At 28.1% G+C, this 18,101-nt stretch overlaps 3 protein-coding genes across 22 annotated transcripts in view; 2 read left to right on the top strand and 1 right to left on the bottom strand.

The window, feature by feature from the left end:
• Positions 1–189: 189 nt before the first annotated feature.
• On the bottom strand, positions 190–14,523 carry LOC118065371 (acetylcholine receptor subunit alpha-like 1). Of its 7 annotated transcripts, none has more exons than XM_035080602.1 (9): positions 14,384–14,523; positions 10,440–10,604; positions 1,887–2,026; positions 1,748–1,792; positions 1,572–1,681; positions 1,100–1,491; positions 876–1,028; positions 604–773; positions 190–515 (listed from the first exon to the last, which is right to left on the bottom strand). In XM_035080602.1, the coding sequence occupies exons 3-9, from the start codon at positions 1,908–1,910 to the stop codon at positions 273–275; spliced, it is 1,137 nt and encodes a 378-aa protein (XP_034936493.1). In that variant the 5' UTR covers positions 1,911–2,026; positions 10,440–10,604; positions 14,384–14,523; the 3' UTR covers positions 190–272. The 7 variants fall into 7 exon arrangements, with proteins under 7 accessions (XP_034936493.1, XP_034936490.1, XP_034936492.1 ...); XM_035080599.1 differs by lacking the exons at positions 10,440–10,604; positions 14,384–14,523 and adding an exon at positions 2,498–2,777 and having other exon boundaries at positions 190–418; positions 494–515; XM_035080601.1 differs by lacking the exons at positions 10,440–10,604; positions 14,384–14,523 and adding an exon at positions 6,730–6,846.
• LOC118065372 (WD repeat-containing protein 38-like) lies at positions 2,379–4,971 on the top strand. Of its 3 annotated transcripts, XM_035080607.1 has the most exons (9): positions 2,379–2,519; positions 2,609–2,678; positions 3,241–3,443; positions 3,505–3,685; positions 3,748–3,854; positions 3,970–4,113; positions 4,194–4,274; positions 4,539–4,769; positions 4,855–4,971. In XM_035080607.1, exons 3-9 carry the CDS (start codon positions 3,267–3,269, stop codon positions 4,963–4,965), a joined length of 1,032 nt encoding a protein of 343 aa, XP_034936498.1. In that variant the 5' UTR covers positions 2,379–2,519; positions 2,609–2,678; positions 3,241–3,266; the 3' UTR covers positions 4,966–4,971. The 3 variants fall into 3 exon arrangements, with proteins under 3 accessions (XP_034936498.1, XP_034936497.1, XP_034936496.1); XM_035080606.1 differs by lacking the exons at positions 2,379–2,519; positions 2,609–2,678 and adding an exon at positions 2,945–3,057; XM_035080605.1 differs by lacking the exons at positions 2,379–2,519; positions 2,609–2,678 and adding an exon at positions 2,945–3,057 and having other exon boundaries at positions 3,133–3,443.
• Positions 6,606–18,101, top strand: part of Msp300 (Muscle-specific protein 300 kDa) — a 58,892-nt gene continuing 47,396 nt past the window's right edge. For 4 of the 12 annotated variants that reach the window (XM_035080590.1, XM_035080591.1, XM_035080588.1 and 1 more), the window contains exons 1-10: positions 9,114–10,176; positions 12,267–12,328; positions 12,716–12,811; positions 12,888–12,971; positions 13,047–13,139; positions 13,575–13,753; positions 13,837–16,611; positions 16,683–16,791; positions 16,878–16,889; positions 17,007–18,054. In XM_035080590.1, coding sequence (XP_034936481.1) covers positions 9,522–10,176; positions 12,267–12,328; positions 12,716–12,811; positions 12,888–12,971; positions 13,047–13,139; positions 13,575–13,753; positions 13,837–16,611; positions 16,683–16,791; positions 16,878–16,889; positions 17,007–18,054 — 5,113 coding nt within the window. In that variant the 5' untranslated portion in view covers positions 9,114–9,521. Of the gene's footprint in view, positions 6,990–7,068; positions 7,331–9,106; positions 10,177–12,266; positions 12,329–12,715; positions 12,812–12,887; positions 12,972–13,046; positions 13,140–13,574; positions 13,754–13,836; positions 16,612–16,682; positions 16,792–16,877; positions 16,890–17,006; positions 18,055–18,101 lie in introns of those variants that run through there. The other 8 variants (XM_035080597.1, XM_035080596.1, XM_035080595.1 and 5 more) reach the window with 6 other exon arrangements.

The raw sequence follows: 18,101 nt of genomic DNA, 5'->3' as shown, positions 1-18,101 counted from the left end.
TATTTCAATTCTCAATTTTTATTAAATTATTTTGATAAATTTTAAAATAATATTTTTGCATATATTATCATATAAACACACTATTAGTTTAAAAAATTTATATACATTTATATTATTCATGTAATTATATGTACTCTTATTTCATTAATTAAATAATTTTTTTCTAAATAACAATAATTTAGGGGAAATTTTTGTAAAGTATGATTTATAATTAAATCATTTAAATATCTAATTATAAGTAACTATTACAAATATTATAATCATTATAAATTTTATGATAAACAAGTAATAGCCATCAATCCAAAATTATTGCAGAATATAATGAAAAAGATACGGTCAATGGCTGTTGCTAATAATATCCACTCTAGTTGAGCTACGCTTGTCGTAGGAGAAATAATATTCTCTCTATCACCATTATCTAAATTAATATTCAATGAATTAGATCCAAATACTGAAGAATCATTTATGTGACTTTCTCTTAGCTCTTGCTCACCTGCTGGATAGGAAGCTTGAATCTAAATATACAATACAAACAGATTATTTAAATAAACTTATAACGATTATTGCATAGAATGAAAATAAAATAAATAAATGCAACTTTACTGCGTGAATAAGATCAGAGAGACCCAAATACTTTCCAGTCCAGCTGACAAGAATATTTTTTATATTACGTGGAAGTGGCTTACAGTAAGGTCGTTGGGATAAGTTTATTACTAATACAGAAATAACTAAGGATATTATTATTTGATAAAGACAGCCACTATAAAAACTTACTAAAAATAGAACAAAAAAATATTTGTTAATTTTTTTTCTTATTTCCTAACAAAATTATTTTAACACACATAATTAATTATAAAAAAAAAATAATAAAATACCTATTAATGGAGCATTAGATGAATGTGGAGGTATCTTATTGGAAAAATAAATGAGAAATATTGAAGTTATAAGCGCATTGCATCCACACATAATAAGTTTTTCTTTGCTTTTTGGAGGCAACCAAAAATTTACTAAGCTCATGATAACTATAACTGTATTATAAATATTCTAAATAAATATTCATTTTAAATAGATAAGTGAAAAAATGATTGATAAATAATACCTGCAGTTGGAGTAATAAATACAGAACTATAAAGTGGTGAATTTCTTCTAATTGTAAGAGTAAAAACGAGATGAATATATGGCTCATCAGGGCAGCATTCATATGTAGTAATATTCCTTAGTCGAGTAATTTCAACCAATTTCCATTCTGTATTTTGTATCAAGTGCACTGCTCCTTCTAGAGATGAATTACTAAGCCTCAAATCAATTTGATTACCAGGGTAAGTCCATGAACCAAGTTTAAGTGAACAAGTTTGAGTATCAAAAGGCCAAAGTCGAAGATCAAGGTCACAAAGAGCAAGAAATTGTGTAGGTGGAACCCAAAGAACTGTTCCGTCTTCATATATATGACAATGAGTATCTCCGTAATGTTCAATTGACGAGACAGCAACACTAAAAAAATTATCAATTTTATTTTTATATTATTATTGTTAATTGATAGAAATGATGCGTATATTTACTTTTTATTTTACCTGTTATAAAGAATAATATCTGGTTGCCAAACTTCATGGTTACCGACTTGTAATCTACGAAGACCACCATAGTCTGAAGAATTCCATTTAAGTTTTTCATCCATCCAAAGCTAAACAATAAAAATGATTAATATATGAGATAAGATATTATCATTTTTACATGCTCAATTACTTACCATTCTCACCCACGCTTGGACTCCTATTGCAGATTTAAATTCATCCTAGAATATTAAATAAAATTAGAAAGCTACAATAAATTGATATATTTATAAAATAGAAAAGCAATATTTTTTCAATAAATATTTCAATGAATACCATTGAAATATGAAAGATGGTCATTCCAAAATAAACACGTGTTGTGTTGTAATGTTGTGCAGGTCTTGCAAATTTGTCATATTTAAATAGTAAATCTCGTTTTAATTTATCAGTCCATGTTGCATTCCAAAGTCCGGAATCTATCAATTAAATAATAAATAAATAATTAAAAATTCAATGAAATTGATATTTAAATAAATATTATACAACTAGGTGATCAATTTAAGGGTTTAATATTTATAATTAGTGTTCTTTTAATAATTATATAAGCTAAGATTTTTGAATAAATTTAAATATGGATAAATAAATCATGAATCGAAAATATTATACACATACAGCGAATATAACACTTGAAGAATACAGAACGGATGAAATAAGCCTAAGTGGATAAACGGTAAACGTTAACTAAACTACATCATAACTACATGACGAGAAAAAAATATAATCAAACATAGATTTAGTTATAAAAACAAAAATTTTTCATTAAAGTCTTTTTTTATATAATTTTTTTTAGAATATTTAATTGTGATTAACATTTAGTGAATAATTAAATTTAATTGTAAAAAAAAAATTGAAGCAATTAATTTGTTGAAGTAGATAATTGAACTTACAACCTGCATCAACACAATGAATGTATGAACCAGTTAAAATAATATAAAAAATGTATCCAATAAAGACACCATAGAAGTAAAATATTGTATGAAACATTGCAAATGTTACAGATTACACTGATGTCTAGTTGTCACTAACAATGACATAAGGAGGATACCAGAGTTGTCGGACTACGTTCACGTGAGCTAAAATGATACTGTCATAACCAGAGCAATTCTCGTTTAAACTAAGAGGCTTAAAATTTTTTTGGTTTAAAAGTTATACCATTTTTTTATTCTAAATGAAAATAACTACAGTATTAATTACATAGAATATTAAATAGGAAAAAAAAATTATTCAATGATTGGAAATGACAAGAGACGATCATAGTTGGTTAAAATTTCGTTCACATCATATCGTTTATAAATAATTGTTATTATAATAGAGTAGAGCAATAGTTTAAAAAAAAAGATGAATAATGATGATAAAAATAAAATAAAAAATGGCAATAATCATCTATCCAAAATGGATTCAAAATTTTCCTTTCAAGATAATGATAGTCAAGATACAAAATCGGATGGTAATAATATAAATATAAATAATTTATTAAAAATTAATTGAACTAAAACTGGATTAAAATTTTTCTTTTCACCAGTTACACAAATGTCAGACAAAAAAGTTGACACAAATTCACAAACGTCAAAAAATACTCCATCCTCATCGTCATCTTCATCATCAGTTGCAAAAGCATCTAAATTTTCAGGAAATCGTCGTGTATCAGAAGCAGAAATGCAAAAACGTCACAAATGGTTACAAAAAACTCGTATAAATAGTAACAATGAAGAAAATCGAGCTAAAATTTCTTATCAGGTTCGTTTCCCAGATAACTTTAACGGACTTCATTGTGTCAAATATTCCCCAGATGGAGGAATGATTGTTAGTAGTTTTGGAACTGGAACTATTCAGGTAAGTTGTATAAATAATAATATTATCTTATTTATAATGATGATAAATTATTTCAATTTAGATAAGAAACGGAGAAACAGGAAAATTGAGGGCAACATTAAGAAATGGTTTGGACACAATGCCTCCAGTAATGTGTTGTTGTTTCAATCCTCTCCATCAAAACATACTCTATGCTTCAAGTGCTTGTGGAAATATCTTTTTGTGTACGATTAATACAAATCAATTATCACGATTTATAGAAGGTTAAGTATTTTTAATTATTTTTTATGTAATAATTATCACAAATCAATTAAATTATTTTCAGAACCAAAAAATGAAATAAATACTATTGACGTAAGTGCTAATGGAAGATATATTGTTTCGGGTGGTAAAGATGCTGCTCTAAGATTGTACGATGCTGAATCAGCTAAGGTACTTTTAATTTATAAAATGAATTAGCAATAATCTAGGAAAACATAATGATGATCATATACAGTTATTTTTTATTGCTACCTCGAAAAATGATTAATTTAAAATTGAATTTTAGTTAATTACTATTTATAAAGAAAATGAAGTAGACCTCACTGATAATCGAGTTGGAAACTATCATCGAATGCGAATATTTACTGCCAAATTTCATCATTCTTATGTCGATTTAATAGTTACTGGTGGATGGGATGATACAGTTCGAGTAATTTTTTAATTAATTTTCAGTCATGAAATTATTGATCAACTCAACACATTTTAAAAAATTTGCGATTCATTTTACAGATATGGGACACACGAATAAATACAGGATCTATCAAAGTAATAAAAGGACCACACATATGTGGAGATGCTGTAGATATGAAAGTAAATAAATCATAATTAATTAATAGTACATAATTAAACACATGGCCACAAACAATCTTCTTTTAGCTTAACTGATTGTATATAATCATTTATATTAGTAACAGCGTTAAAATTAAATAGTGAACTCATCAAATCCATTAAATTTGGCATGAAACGTTTACCTAATGTCGATTTATTAATAAATTATCATCATCACAACTATTTTGTTTCAATAATAAGAAAATACATTTATATTAATAATTAATACGTGATATTTTTATTTAGGATTCTCACATTATTACAGGATCGTGGGTGGTAAGAGGAAGTCTTCAACTATGGGATATAACAACATGTAAATTAATAGAAACCATAATGCCAGTAAATCGGCCAACAAGTTTAGATGGAGAATTTTTATATGCTTTACAATATTTCAATGGTGATCCTGAAGGAGGTCATGTTGTTGCTGGTGGATCTGGTACTGGAGCACTTGAAATAATTAATATTAAAGAAAAAAAGGTATACAATTATCAAACTGTCTGTTGATTTTAATTAAATACTATTATTAGATGTATATAAATATCTATTTAAAAAATATTCATAGGTTGTTGGAAAATTTGAGGTCACCAAAGCAATCACGACCTTAGATAGTTTCAAAACATCTATCGTTTTTGGAGGAATGGAATCAGTAATCCGTATAGCAGATTATAGTTGATGAAAGAAAAAAGATTTTTGATAGAAACTTGTCATAAAAAAACAAACAAAATCATAATTTGAACACAAATAACGTAGAAAATTAAATAAGTGATGATTGAAAAGTTTGACAGCGTTACTAACAGAGTAATTATGGAAATATTAATAATGATAGAGAGGGTAATAGAGAATTCTAACGGTGACTATAAGGTTAAGACTAATTTCAAGTGATGCCAAAGTTAAATATAAATCTGGCGTCCCAATGGGCGCCCGCGTGTATGCCTGCCAAGCCTGGACCAATGATCCAGGGATCAGTCTGTTCGTGATCTTTGACGTGAACTGGCATTTCGTTAAATGATAAAAAACGAACGATTATTTACGATTTAATTATATTTGACACAACTATATTTATTTATTTGTAATCATTTGAATTTTAGAAATTGATATTTTTTCATGTGAACTTTAGTAAAAAAATTTTATGGAATTGTATTTAACTAAGAAAAAATTATAAGTGTTATAATAATGGAAGGTGAGAAATGAAGTGAAATTAAAAATACGTATAAAAGGATATAAATCGTGAAATAATCTTTAAAAAAAATATCAAAGTTCATTGATCTATTGCATGAAAAACATCCTTCATTCGAATACGTAATTGTTTTTCTGGCATTTGGCACACATATTGAAATTAACATATATATATGTGTAAAGATGGAAAATTAATTAAAAGAAAGTTTGAAGGGGCAAAAAAAGATATTAAAGGAACTTTTTAAAACCTATTATTTCAAGTATCTGCAATATTTATTGAAAAATTTTTTGAAAGCGGTCACTTGACTAACGTTAAAAGACATACGCACATTCTCATTGGTTCTTTCACTCGACTATTTCAGTTCGATTCGCCGAGTTTTATTTTTGGAATTACAAAACATATAGAATTCGATGAATTATATTTTCATAAATCATTTGTTTCATAAAAACTCTTTCAATTTCAAAATCCGATTTCGTTGTACATTTAACATTGTAGTACTAATGGTAGTAGTAGTAGTAGTAGTAATATTAAAGAAAATTTTATTTAAATAAATTTCTAAAAATGAAAAACTTATCATCGATTTTATGAATGAATTAAATAAAGAAGTTATAATAATGATTATGAGAATACATACAAGTCACTTGAAAGCATCTTATGTGTATCAGAAGTGGATATCAAAATAGATATACATATATATTTATATAATACTAAATATAGTCACTCTATACGTGTGGTATCTGACTTGAAATTTTTCAAGATTTTTGTTTGCTCAAATCCACTCTAGTGTAGCTATGATGTATTTTAAAATTAAAAGTATATACAAGTAAATAATGATAAAATAGTTAAAACAGTATTATTTACACAGCTTACCAAGAATATTTTTTATTATTCAATTATTACTTTTGAGTTAACTGAGAATGAGTGACTGACAAGTGTATTATTTAACTTGTTTTACATGTGTAAATCTTTCATTGATTAAATAATACGTGTGATGAATATAACTAAATCGTTGAATGAATTCGTAGAATTGATTTCATGTTGCAAAATATTTTTAATCATTCGTTTGTTAAAGGAATGAAGTCAAATGGGCTACATAACAACTTTGGATTATTTTTATAAATGACAATTGAAGAAAATTCATTTCCACCGAAGGAAAAGAAATTGAAGAATAAATGTCACATCCATCTCGAATACCAGGCAGTCATGGAGGCTGGCCTGCTCATTCATCAAATAATCAAAGTCCTTTTCGACCAATGTCACCTGCATTTAGTCCAACTCTAATGTCACAATCTCCAAGTCGTTCACGTGGTCCACCTACGCCTATTCACCATCCAATATCACCTCTCACATATCCAGGAATGATACATCCAATAAGTCCGGTACCTATTGGAATGCCTATTTCACCAGGAATGTCTCCAGTTTTTGGATGTCCACCTCCTGGATTTATTCAGTGCCCCAGACCTAGATGGCCGTCTCCCGTTTCTACAGGGAATGCTGCACCTCGACCTTTTATACCACAGGTTTGTAGAATAAATTGATGTAATACCATAAATCTTTAACTAAATCAATTAACATATAAATGAATAATTATTTGAATAGAGCCCAATGGAACGCGGACTTGGAGATCCTAGCTCAGAAGCAGGTTATCATGGGTCGCCGATCCCTGGTGCTCCACCAGAATATTTAATAGCTCCATACCAATCAGGTGAATACGAATATGTTGGTGTACCATTAGAACCATTATCAACACATGATGAGGAAAACAGTGGGCCCAGCACAGCAGAAATCATTGCCAGTCAAAGTCAAGATTATGTAGACGAGAAACTGGCTGAATATCAAGCTACGATTGCCCTGCTTCAAGGTTGGTTGATTTTTTTTCTGTAATACATATCAAAAAAAATAATTACAATAGTGCTACAATTTATACTTTGATTTATCAGCAATTATATTTGTATAAATTATCGATTCTTTATAACTCCTACGCACACATATGTCTGAAGACTTGACCCAGTTGTCGCACACTGCACTCTTTACATTACTGTAGTTATTCTAAAGATTCCGTGGATATTATTAAAGTTAAATGCTAAAATACTTCTCTCTCGCTTGACTTAAATTTTCCCGTAACTATATGCTTGCATATTTATGTACATACATTCACATAATGATAATGTATGAAATTATCTTGGCGCATACGATCTGAATGAATGTGTAAAACTATTGCGCTGCGCCGACGTACCAAACGCAGTACTGAAAAGTAACAGGTGGGTGGAAGAGGATACAGCTTACGCAATATTTGTGTTGACTATGTGAAGAAAGAGAATCAAGATTGACTAGACACCATCAGTTAATATAGTTAACACTTATTTATAAATAGAGATGACGAGACACTTGTCTCCATAGTTATTCACATTTATTATCCTGTGATTTGGATTATTCATTTATTTTTTGCAACTTTTTTTTTTTCTCATTTATATGCCAACATAATCATAAATATACTTATGTTTTATTTATAACAATATCATCATAACTTTTTTATAAAAATATCTCCAAAGTTCATTTGGAATTACGTCAACTTTTTAATTGATGATCAAAGTAATCATTATCATAAAAGTATTTACTTTTAGTGATAACTTTGTATGACAAATAAGTAATTAAATGGATTAATTACAAATTTTAATATTTTTTTGTCAACAAATTTTAAAATGTTATAATAGTCAATCGTTATTGAAAGAATAATTTCATATGTCAATCGATAATAGTTATTTTATGGATAAAAAAAAAACAAAAAATAAGACATTAGGTCAAAGAGTAAAGTGCATGTTTAGATTTAAACACATTGATCAGATGAATCATGTAAATTAAGAATAGTTATATAAGACACTTGACCACGCCTATGTGTGACCCATTTCATACTATTTGTTCCTGCATTCTCATTGAATTTAGTCAAAGAATTAAAAATTTCAAAATATGCCAACTATGTAATCAATAATATTCACAACTGTAACGATAATCATCACATCTCCAATATGACAACATCAATTGAAATAATTTTCATTCAACATTTTATTTAATCTACAAACAACACTTGATAATTTTTTTTGCTAGGCAAATATTATTTTTTAAATGTCATTATTGACTATGAAGATGTTGAAAAAAATTAAAAAATATTAACATACATGTAGACAGGACCTTGACAAAGATGAAAAGATTGATCGAGTGAGTGTCCTGGGTATCGGTGGGGTAACGTCGACTTGCTGGAGCCGTGAATTGTCTGATGGTAGTATAGTGGGTAAATCATGTGCGACTGGTTTGTACAGGAGTGCTTGTTTAACGCAGTTAGTATCGAACCGGCGTTCGTCTGAACTCGACGTATGTATATTCTCCGTTTGCGCAACTGTATAATACATTTAATGTAGCTTTTTATACGAAAAAAAAAATGAAAAAAAAGTAATATATTTCAAAAGATAATGAAAATTTTTATATAAATACAATAATTGATTTATTGTGTTAATTTTTTATAGACAAATGATCAAGAAAATAATTATTACATATTTATTGATCATTTCGATAAAATATACTCCAATATTTTTATAATGAAAAATTGGATATTGATGAATTTATATACAATTTTATTTGTTAATTATATTGATTGAATAATTCATTTAAAAGTGTTATTTTAAATATTTGACAATTTTTACCGATATTTTTTTTTTTATATTAACAAATAACTGTAAACTGCGTCGTTGCAGCTGGTATTGAACCGGCATGTGCGTATTCCGTCTTTAGTCATTCCATTTTCTTACGTAAATTTCTTCAATTCTACAGTGACAATATTTTAAAATTTATCGATTATAAAGGAAAAATAATTAAGTTAAATTTTATTGTAAAAAAGAGTTAAAAAATAACATTATTTTAGCATGTGAGAATTGACAGTTTGACAGATTAAAGTGAAATTGAAACATTTTTATACAAGATTATTATAAAAAGTGTTATTTGTGCAATGAAAGAGATTAAAGGCACATTCACAAAAAGGTAACAATAGTTGAACGAAAATGTCTCGAGAGACTCCACCCAGGGGTGACAGTCCTACTAAAAACTCACCGACAGGTAGTCCAAGGACACCACGTGGCGGTCGACTAAGAGACAAAGTGAATTTTTTTGAAAATATCTGGTCCCAAGATCGTAATATAAATACAGAAGATATTGTTGAACATTATTCAAGATCCAGTACTCCAATACAAAGAAAGTTCTCATCAAGATCAAGTGATAATTCTTTCGAAGAATCATATGAACGTCTTGTAGAAGAAGGAGAATTGAATGGAGCAAAAGTGGTGAAATTTGAAAAAATAACAGTACGAAAATGTGTAAAAGAAATCACGGAGTCAAACTCATTTTTACAAGAATCAAGTCGAACTCCAAGTGAAGATTTACATGTGCTTGAAGATTCAGCTTATCAGAGTCATGGTATTCAGAGTCATGGAAGTAAATCAAGCTCAGTGACATCATTTATGAAATTCCCATCAGAAGAGAGTTTATCTTTCCAAAAAAGATACTCTTCTCCCCCACCTCTTGGACCTAACGACGATAGAGCACCATCTGAATGGTATGCTGATTATCACAATCAAACTTTCCAAAATGTATCAGCAAGATTGGATTCTGCTATAAGAAGTCGTAATGAGTATGATGCACATATTGCCGAAATAAAAGGTTAGATAATAATTTAACACATTATCCAAACACTCCTATCAACAGAGATAAGATTATATTTCTTTCCTCTGTTTTATTTTATCAAAACAACATAATAATGATGAATGAACAGAGTGTAGTAAATTAGTAGATACTATATTAATTCAAGATGAGATTTTTTTTTTTTTAAATTTCTAAAATTATCATTATCGAGTTGCATCAATTATGCACATTTAATTGATTATAACAAACAATCAGCAAATGTCGAGTAAATATTCACTTACCTATTTCTGCACATGTCTATTTTGAGTGCATATTGTCTAGGCAGATGATGAGAACTTTGCATGCAGTCAATCTGACGTCTCCACGTGGTTTCTGTCTTGATTTTATTTGTTCTGTCTCTTCTATCTCTCATTCTCTCTTACTTGCTTTCTACACCTCATACTTATCTGTAGCACATGCAATACATGAACATTAGTTTAAGACTCCAATTATCAAATATTCAAGATGTCATTATGATAACTTATTGATATGAACATTAATGAGTTATGAATTATAGTGTAACAATGTAATGCGTAATTGAAAAGGAATTAAAAATATTTAAATTTCATTTAAAAATTAGATAATATAACGTAAAAATATTTTCTAAAAGCTAATGACATTCAATTTCTAGGGTTGTGATAAGAAAATACTTTGATGACATGTCTTATATCAAAATGTTATGGTTTTTAATCGTACTTGTATTGGACGATAATCAAATTGTGTCAAGGCAGTAGTTTTACTATAATTTGATAAGATGATTTTTAAAGAGTAAATGAAATAAAAATTGCCTAGTAATTAATATACCTATGAATAATATTGTCAATATTAATCTGGCTCGTATATAGATGTGGATGATTGGTTTGCTCAAAAGGTAATAACAGAAATTTGAGATTCGTTATGGGTATCGTAATAACAAGTTAGTGGTTATCTGAAGGTGAGAATTATAAACGAGAAATTGAATGACGTAAATAAGATTGAACAACTTACAAATTTTATTTCTAAATATTATCATGTTTTAATCATGAAAATTACATGATTATGAATTTGTTATTTAGCTTTACAACAAAAATTCTAAATGACCAATACCTAATCTAACTTATTTATGGTTTGATAAAATATCACTGATTATTTTTTTTTATTTTGGACAACAAAAAATTCTCAAGGGGACAAGTCATTCAGATTCTTTTAAATTATTTGTAACCAATCTTTTTCCTAGAGATAAACATAGTCACGAAAGTATAGAAAAGTCACGAACTTGATAAAAATTACCCATAGAATCGTCCAAATAAAACTTATGCAATATCGTGATGTGATGAAAGTCTTGGTGTAGAATCTGTGAATGTTTATATATTGCTGACAAAAGTCATCTTGTAGATACGTATTATCCAGGAAGAATTATTATTTAGACTGTCTAGTTTAATGGAATGGCACTACCAGGTCGGAATTTACTCAATAAAAATGACTTGAAAAAAGACAAAGAGAATGAATGTGGATTCCAAGATACGCAGCAGATGCGACGCACGCGATCGTTACAAAATACAAGCCTTTGCACCTGGTGCGGTTCCTTTTACGACATTAACATATATAGATATATGTATATTTTAACTTATTAGCATCGATTTCCCTTTGTATGAAATTTTTTCGTTATATCAAAGCGACATTCTGTGGTATTTGACTTATATTGATAATAACAAAAATACTTTTAATTATGACAAAATAACAAATTATTTTCATTCCTTTAATTCATGTTCATAATAAGAAACTCTGATGGAATTAGTTTTTAATTGACTTCCAAGGAAATTAATCATTCCAGATTCATACGTCTTTAATTATCATCACATATCATTATACTCCAATGAATGAAATAAAAAATATTTTTAATTTATAATTACATTTTTTTATAGATAATAAATTTAATAAAAATTGTTATTTCAGAAATGAATTGGTAATTAAAAAATGATCATTCATATGATTATTAATAAATATTATTGACTTATTTGTTTATTTATTAATAATTGTATGGTTGAAATTTTTAAATTAATTTAATAAATAAAATTAAAATTTTTCAGATGAACAGGAGCGTGTACAGAAAAAAACATTCGTTAATTGGATAAACTCATATTTGTCCAAGGTAATTTTAATTGAAAAAAATTTTTCATGCATGCTCAGGTATATATATAACAACTTGAAATATTATTAAACTCACGTCATAGTGTAAATTTTACTCGATATGCTTTGAAAGTATAAGATGAAGTTGAAACTTATAAACTATATTATGGTATCTCCGTACCTGGCTCTCGATTTTCTTCCTACCAGATCCTTCAAAACTACATCCTATTCATCGTGACATGCATGTCAGCATAGACGTATCCATATAATAGCGTGCTTCTAAATACCCAGACTATCTTAAATTATTTTGTCTTTTATCAATAAGATAAAAATTGATAAACCACTTATACTACGAATCTTTATATATATTAAAATGTTTTTTCAATATTTTATCTTTTGTTTTTGATAGAGAATTCCACCACTAAGAGTAGATGATCTAATTGAAGATTTGAAAGATGGTACTCGTCTTCTTGCTTTATTGGAAGTTTTATCCGGCGAAAAATTGGTAAATTATTTATTCTATTATTTAGACAAAAGTTTTTTAATAAAGGTATCTAATTGAAATTTGTTTAATATTGTAGCCTGTTGAACGGGGAAGAAACTTAAAAAGACCACATTTTCTTAGCAATGCCAATACTGCTTTGCAATTTTTGCAAAGTAAAAAGGTAAATAATGAATACTTTGTCGATAATAATAATAAAAAAGTACTATCTAATTACATTGATAAATAATATTTTCAGATAAAATTAGTCAACATTAATTCGTCAGATCTTGTTGATGGTAGACCTCCAGTTGTATTGGGTCTGATATGGACCATTATTTTATATTTCCAGGTATAAAACCTAATTATTTATTATTAAATTAAAAAGCACTAGTTAATTGGATACTATTAGCCAATAAATAGTAGTTGAATTAGTCATCATGAACACTTTGAATAAAAAAAATTTTAATTATCGTAGTAGCACTATTTAATAAGTAATAATACATTTTTTATCAATTAATTACCACTGTAATTTAATTCATTTTATATTCTAACAAACAAGCTACGATCTAAGGATCGACAAAAGGTAATCGCTTTATTTCAATCACAAAATCAGCATTAAAATGTTTGATAAAAAAAATTTCACCCTACATGTGATAAATTTTTAATCACAGCACTGCATCTTCACAATTTAAAAAAATTAAATTAAATACTTATCAAATCATTGATATTTTTGTTTATAAATGTTCTAAAAATAATAATTATTATAATTAATTAATTCTTTTAGATTGAAGAAAACACAAAAGCCTTGGAATATCTTGGTCAAACGTGGGGAAGTCAAAGTAGTCTTGAAAGTATGGGTACTCAAAGTTCAGCAGCTAGTGAACGAAAAAGATTGAGTAGTGAAAAATGGAAACAAGGTGCAAGAAAGACTTTACTTCAATGGGTTACTAATGCGTTACCAAAGTAATTAAAAGCTTTTACTTATGTTTCATTTAATTAATTTAAAAAAAAAAAGAAATATTTAATGGATAAATAAATAATTTTAGGGAATCGGGTATCAAAGTTCGTGATTTTGGTGAAAGTTGGAGAGATGGAAATGCTTTTCTTGCCATAATTGATGTAATTAAGCAGAATTTAGTAAATATAGCTGCATTAAGAGAAGCATCTAATCGAATCCGTTTAGAAACTGCTTTTAATGTAGCTGAAGTGGAATTAGGAATAGCTCGATTACTTGATCCTGAAGATGTTGACGTTCCACAACCAGATGAAAAATCAATCATGACATATGTAGCACAATTTTTACATAAATATCCTGAACCCAAATCTAGTGGACCTGATTCATTTGGTACAATTCAACACGATTATGATTCAATGATTGCCTGGCTTAATAATCGAACAAGTTATTTAGAACAAATGGATAAAACTCATAGCTTCTCATCATCATTTGATGAATACCTTAACATCAAAAATGAATATGACGAAAGAACCTTATTATATAAAAAATTACAAAACCTTGTTGATGCTCCAAGTATGATTAGTATAACTCATGACTCTTGGAGAATAATACAAGAATTATGGAATAAGTTGACATACCTTTTATCAAAATGGGTCTGGCTTTTAGATTCTGCATTACCAGAAGAAATTGGAGAATTAGGAAGATGGTTAGCACTTGCAGAATCACTTCTTAATTCTGATAATGATATTCCTGAAGAAATGGACGAACAAACTGCTGGTATAATATCTCGAAAACTAGAAGAACATAAACAATTTTTTGCTGATTTATCCAATATGACTGATAAATTTAATCATGTTAAAAACTCACCTTTAGCTTCTAAAGTACCACCACTTCAATTAAATAATATGGCAATAAGATTTAAAAGTCTTCCCAGTTTAGCTGCAAAACGAAGGATAAAATTAAAATTTTTAGAACATAAATGTTGTTTAATTGCTTTTCTATATCTCATAGAAAATAAATTAAAAATTTGGAGTGTCAAATATGGAAGTGAAGAAGAAGTTAATCAAATGTTAGAACAATACAGAAATTTTGTTTCACGGAATCAAATTTTTCAAGAATTTCAAAAAGCTTATCTTGATATGCAACAAGTAGCTGATGAATTTAAACGTGAAGGTGATATTGATAGAGAACAACATCTTAATATTGATAGATTTATACGCGAGACTGGTGAAAAATGGAAAAGTGTATCGATGGATCTTCGGTGTATTCAAAGTATGCTTGAAGAAGTTATTGCATACTGGAGACGTTGGAACACACTATCGGATGAGTTTTCAAATTGGTTAATTAATGCAGAAAATGCCTTGAATTTTGATGATGAAGAGAAAATGGGATTCTTCCAAGATATTAGTGTGTGGAAAGATAAACAGCAACAATTATCTGATAACGTTAGTTTTTTAATAGCTACTGCTAATGAAAGTATAGCTTTACATTTACGTGATCGTTATACAGATTTAACTAATCGATGGGATAATATATTTTTGGTAGCTAAACAGTATATGCATGCCGGTGATTTATTGAGAAATTGTCAGGAATACCGAACAGGTGTTGACACCTTACATGAATGGCTTAAAAATGCTGAAAAAATGTTATCACCGTCTAAATTAACATCAATTGAACGGATTGAAGATCATATAAAAGAACTTAAAGTACTTGCTGCAGAAGAAAAAAATATTGAAGAGCTTTTCAAGAATGTCAGCAAAAAACTCCAAATGCTTATTCAAGATTTATCTAAAGAAGAAATTGAAAAAAAGATGTTAATATTGAAGAAAGAAAAAGAGACATTAGTAAAAGTTCGTGCTTTAATTCCAATGCAATTTCATCTTTGTGAACAACTCTCAGTTCAATTTGAATCATTAGAAAAAGGACGTAAGGAAATTTCGGAATGGTTAGACAAAGCTGAAAATCTTTTATCAAGTTTAAATCTTTTTAATGGACGAGATTCAACATTAAATCAATTAGAACGTCATAAGGCATTTTTCTCACGGACTCTCTATTATAAATCAATGTTAGAGTCTAAAAATAAATTGTTTTCAAGCATCGTCAAATCTGTTGATGCTCATGCAAATCCAGAAACAGCAGAAGGAGGTGAAGAATTACGTAAACTCAATGAAAGATTTAATCAAGTTATTCAGACATCACAAATAAATGAACAAAGACTTCAACAAGCAGCACGATGTTGGACTAAATTCAAAGAGTGTGAACGACAGATATCTGAATGGCTTACGGCAGCAGAAAATTTAATCAGTGATAAACGTATTGATAATTGTCAGTCAATTGATCATCATAAAAATTTCTTTAATAAAATAAATGAACGTTGGATTCAAGATCTAATAAATGCTGGGGATGATTTAAAAAATATTATACCATTGGAACAGCATGATTTCATTACAAAAATTGTAGATGAATTGCAAAATCGTTGGAAAGATGTCCTAAAATTGGCTCCTTTACATTTAATGCGATTAGAATTTCGCTTAGATGAAGCAGCTTTTATGCAATACTTGAAAGCAATCGAAGTTGAATTAAATTCTGAACAGCAAGCATTAATAAAAAATGAAGATGTTGAAAAAATTATGCAACATAATAGACAATTTTTTATTGATCAAGGTCATATTGTGAAAATAGAAGATTGTTTGAAAAAGTTGAAAAAAATAAGCATTACATACTCTCAAATGAAACCTGATGATATAAGCATGAAAGAGACTGTAGCCCATGCTGAACAACTGTGGGAAGATTCAATGCAACGTATGGAAAATATTCGAGAGCAACTTCGACAGGTTCCTGAACAATGGGCTTGTTACAGAAAAAAGTACGGTATTTACTATGAATTTTATGTAGCAAGTTATTCAACTTATAATTATTTATTTTTTTAATTTACAGATTTGATGAAATGGTAAGATGGATGGATCAAGTAGATAATACATTGAGAACAATTTTGAAAGAAGTTAATAACTTCAATGAATTTGAACGAGAGAAATCAATATTTCAGGTAATAAATTTTCTATCATTATATTTATTTAATTGTTAAATTATTATATAATCTCTTTATTGTCTTATGTCTTTACAATGGAATAGAAAAATTTAACTGTAAGTTTTTTCTATCAGTAATATAGTTGTAATGATAAATAAAATGTAGAAAAATATTTGAAATAAATTTTTCTTATTTTTATTTCTGATATAAATAAGATTTATTTAACTTTACAGAAAGCATGCCAAGAAGCTGACAGTAAAAGAGAAGACATGAAATGGCTTGTACAAGTATTGGACAGTTTAACAGCAAATCGTTCAGATCGTGAAGCAGTTACTGAGCAACATCATTTAGAAACATTGATAACTCGTTATAAAAATCTAATCCCTACAATCGAAATCACTATGACGAAAACTGATATTTATTCTAAAAGTTATACATATAAAAAAGAAGTACATGAAGTTTGTATACTTCTTAAAAAAGTTAAAGAACAAAATGTTGCTACAGAAACAACTATGAAAACTCCTGAACACTTAAAAGAAGCTGTGGTCCATCAAGAACAGAGATTGACTCAATTGGAACAACAGAGAACTAATATTGTTAGTATGCTTCAACGTGGTAAAGATTTATTGAAGGATCAGCATGTACCATCATTCGTTTCATCGGAAATACAAGAATTAGAGAATAATTGGAATGATACATATGGCCAAAGTATTGAAACTTTAAAAACATTGAAAAATTTACAAAAATTATGGCAAACTTATAATGAAGAAAAAGAGAAAATAATGACATTAATTGGAAATACAAAGAAAGAATTAGAAAAAAGTGAATTGATAAGTTTTAATGATGCTACTCAAGTTTCATCTGAATTACAATCAAAGCAAGAATTAAGTTCAACTTTGAAAAAGTCTTCTTATGAGATGTTAACGAAATTACGAGAAACATTTGATAAATTATCTGAATCAATGAAAGCTGAACAACGTCCAATTATTTATAAAGAAATAACTAAATTAGAAGAAGTGGTTGAAGTTACACTCAAAACTGTTGAAAAACGTGTTATATATTTACAAGAATATGGTAGTAGATGGTCTCAATTTCAAAATGACATTAATGAATTAAGAAATTGGGCTCAAAAGAGTGCTCCTCAGGCTATAATTAATATCCAAGATGCTTCTACATCACCTGAAGATCGATTACACAAAATAAATATTCTTCAGAAGCAAATGATTGAAAAAAAATCAATAATGAATATTTTACAAGAAGAATCAAAACAACTAATTAAAGGTGAGTGATAACAATAATTCAAACATAAAATAAAATTAATTATACAT

Source organism: Chelonus insularis, unplaced genomic scaffold (assembly GCF_013357705.1).
Source record: "Chelonus insularis isolate UGA/USDA-ARS -01 unplaced genomic scaffold, ASM1335770v1 contig_310_pilon, whole genome shotgun sequence".
Classification (NCBI taxonomy): domain Eukaryota; kingdom Metazoa; phylum Arthropoda; class Insecta; order Hymenoptera; family Braconidae; genus Chelonus; species Chelonus insularis.
This window is presented reverse-complemented; position numbering and strand designations above follow the sequence as displayed.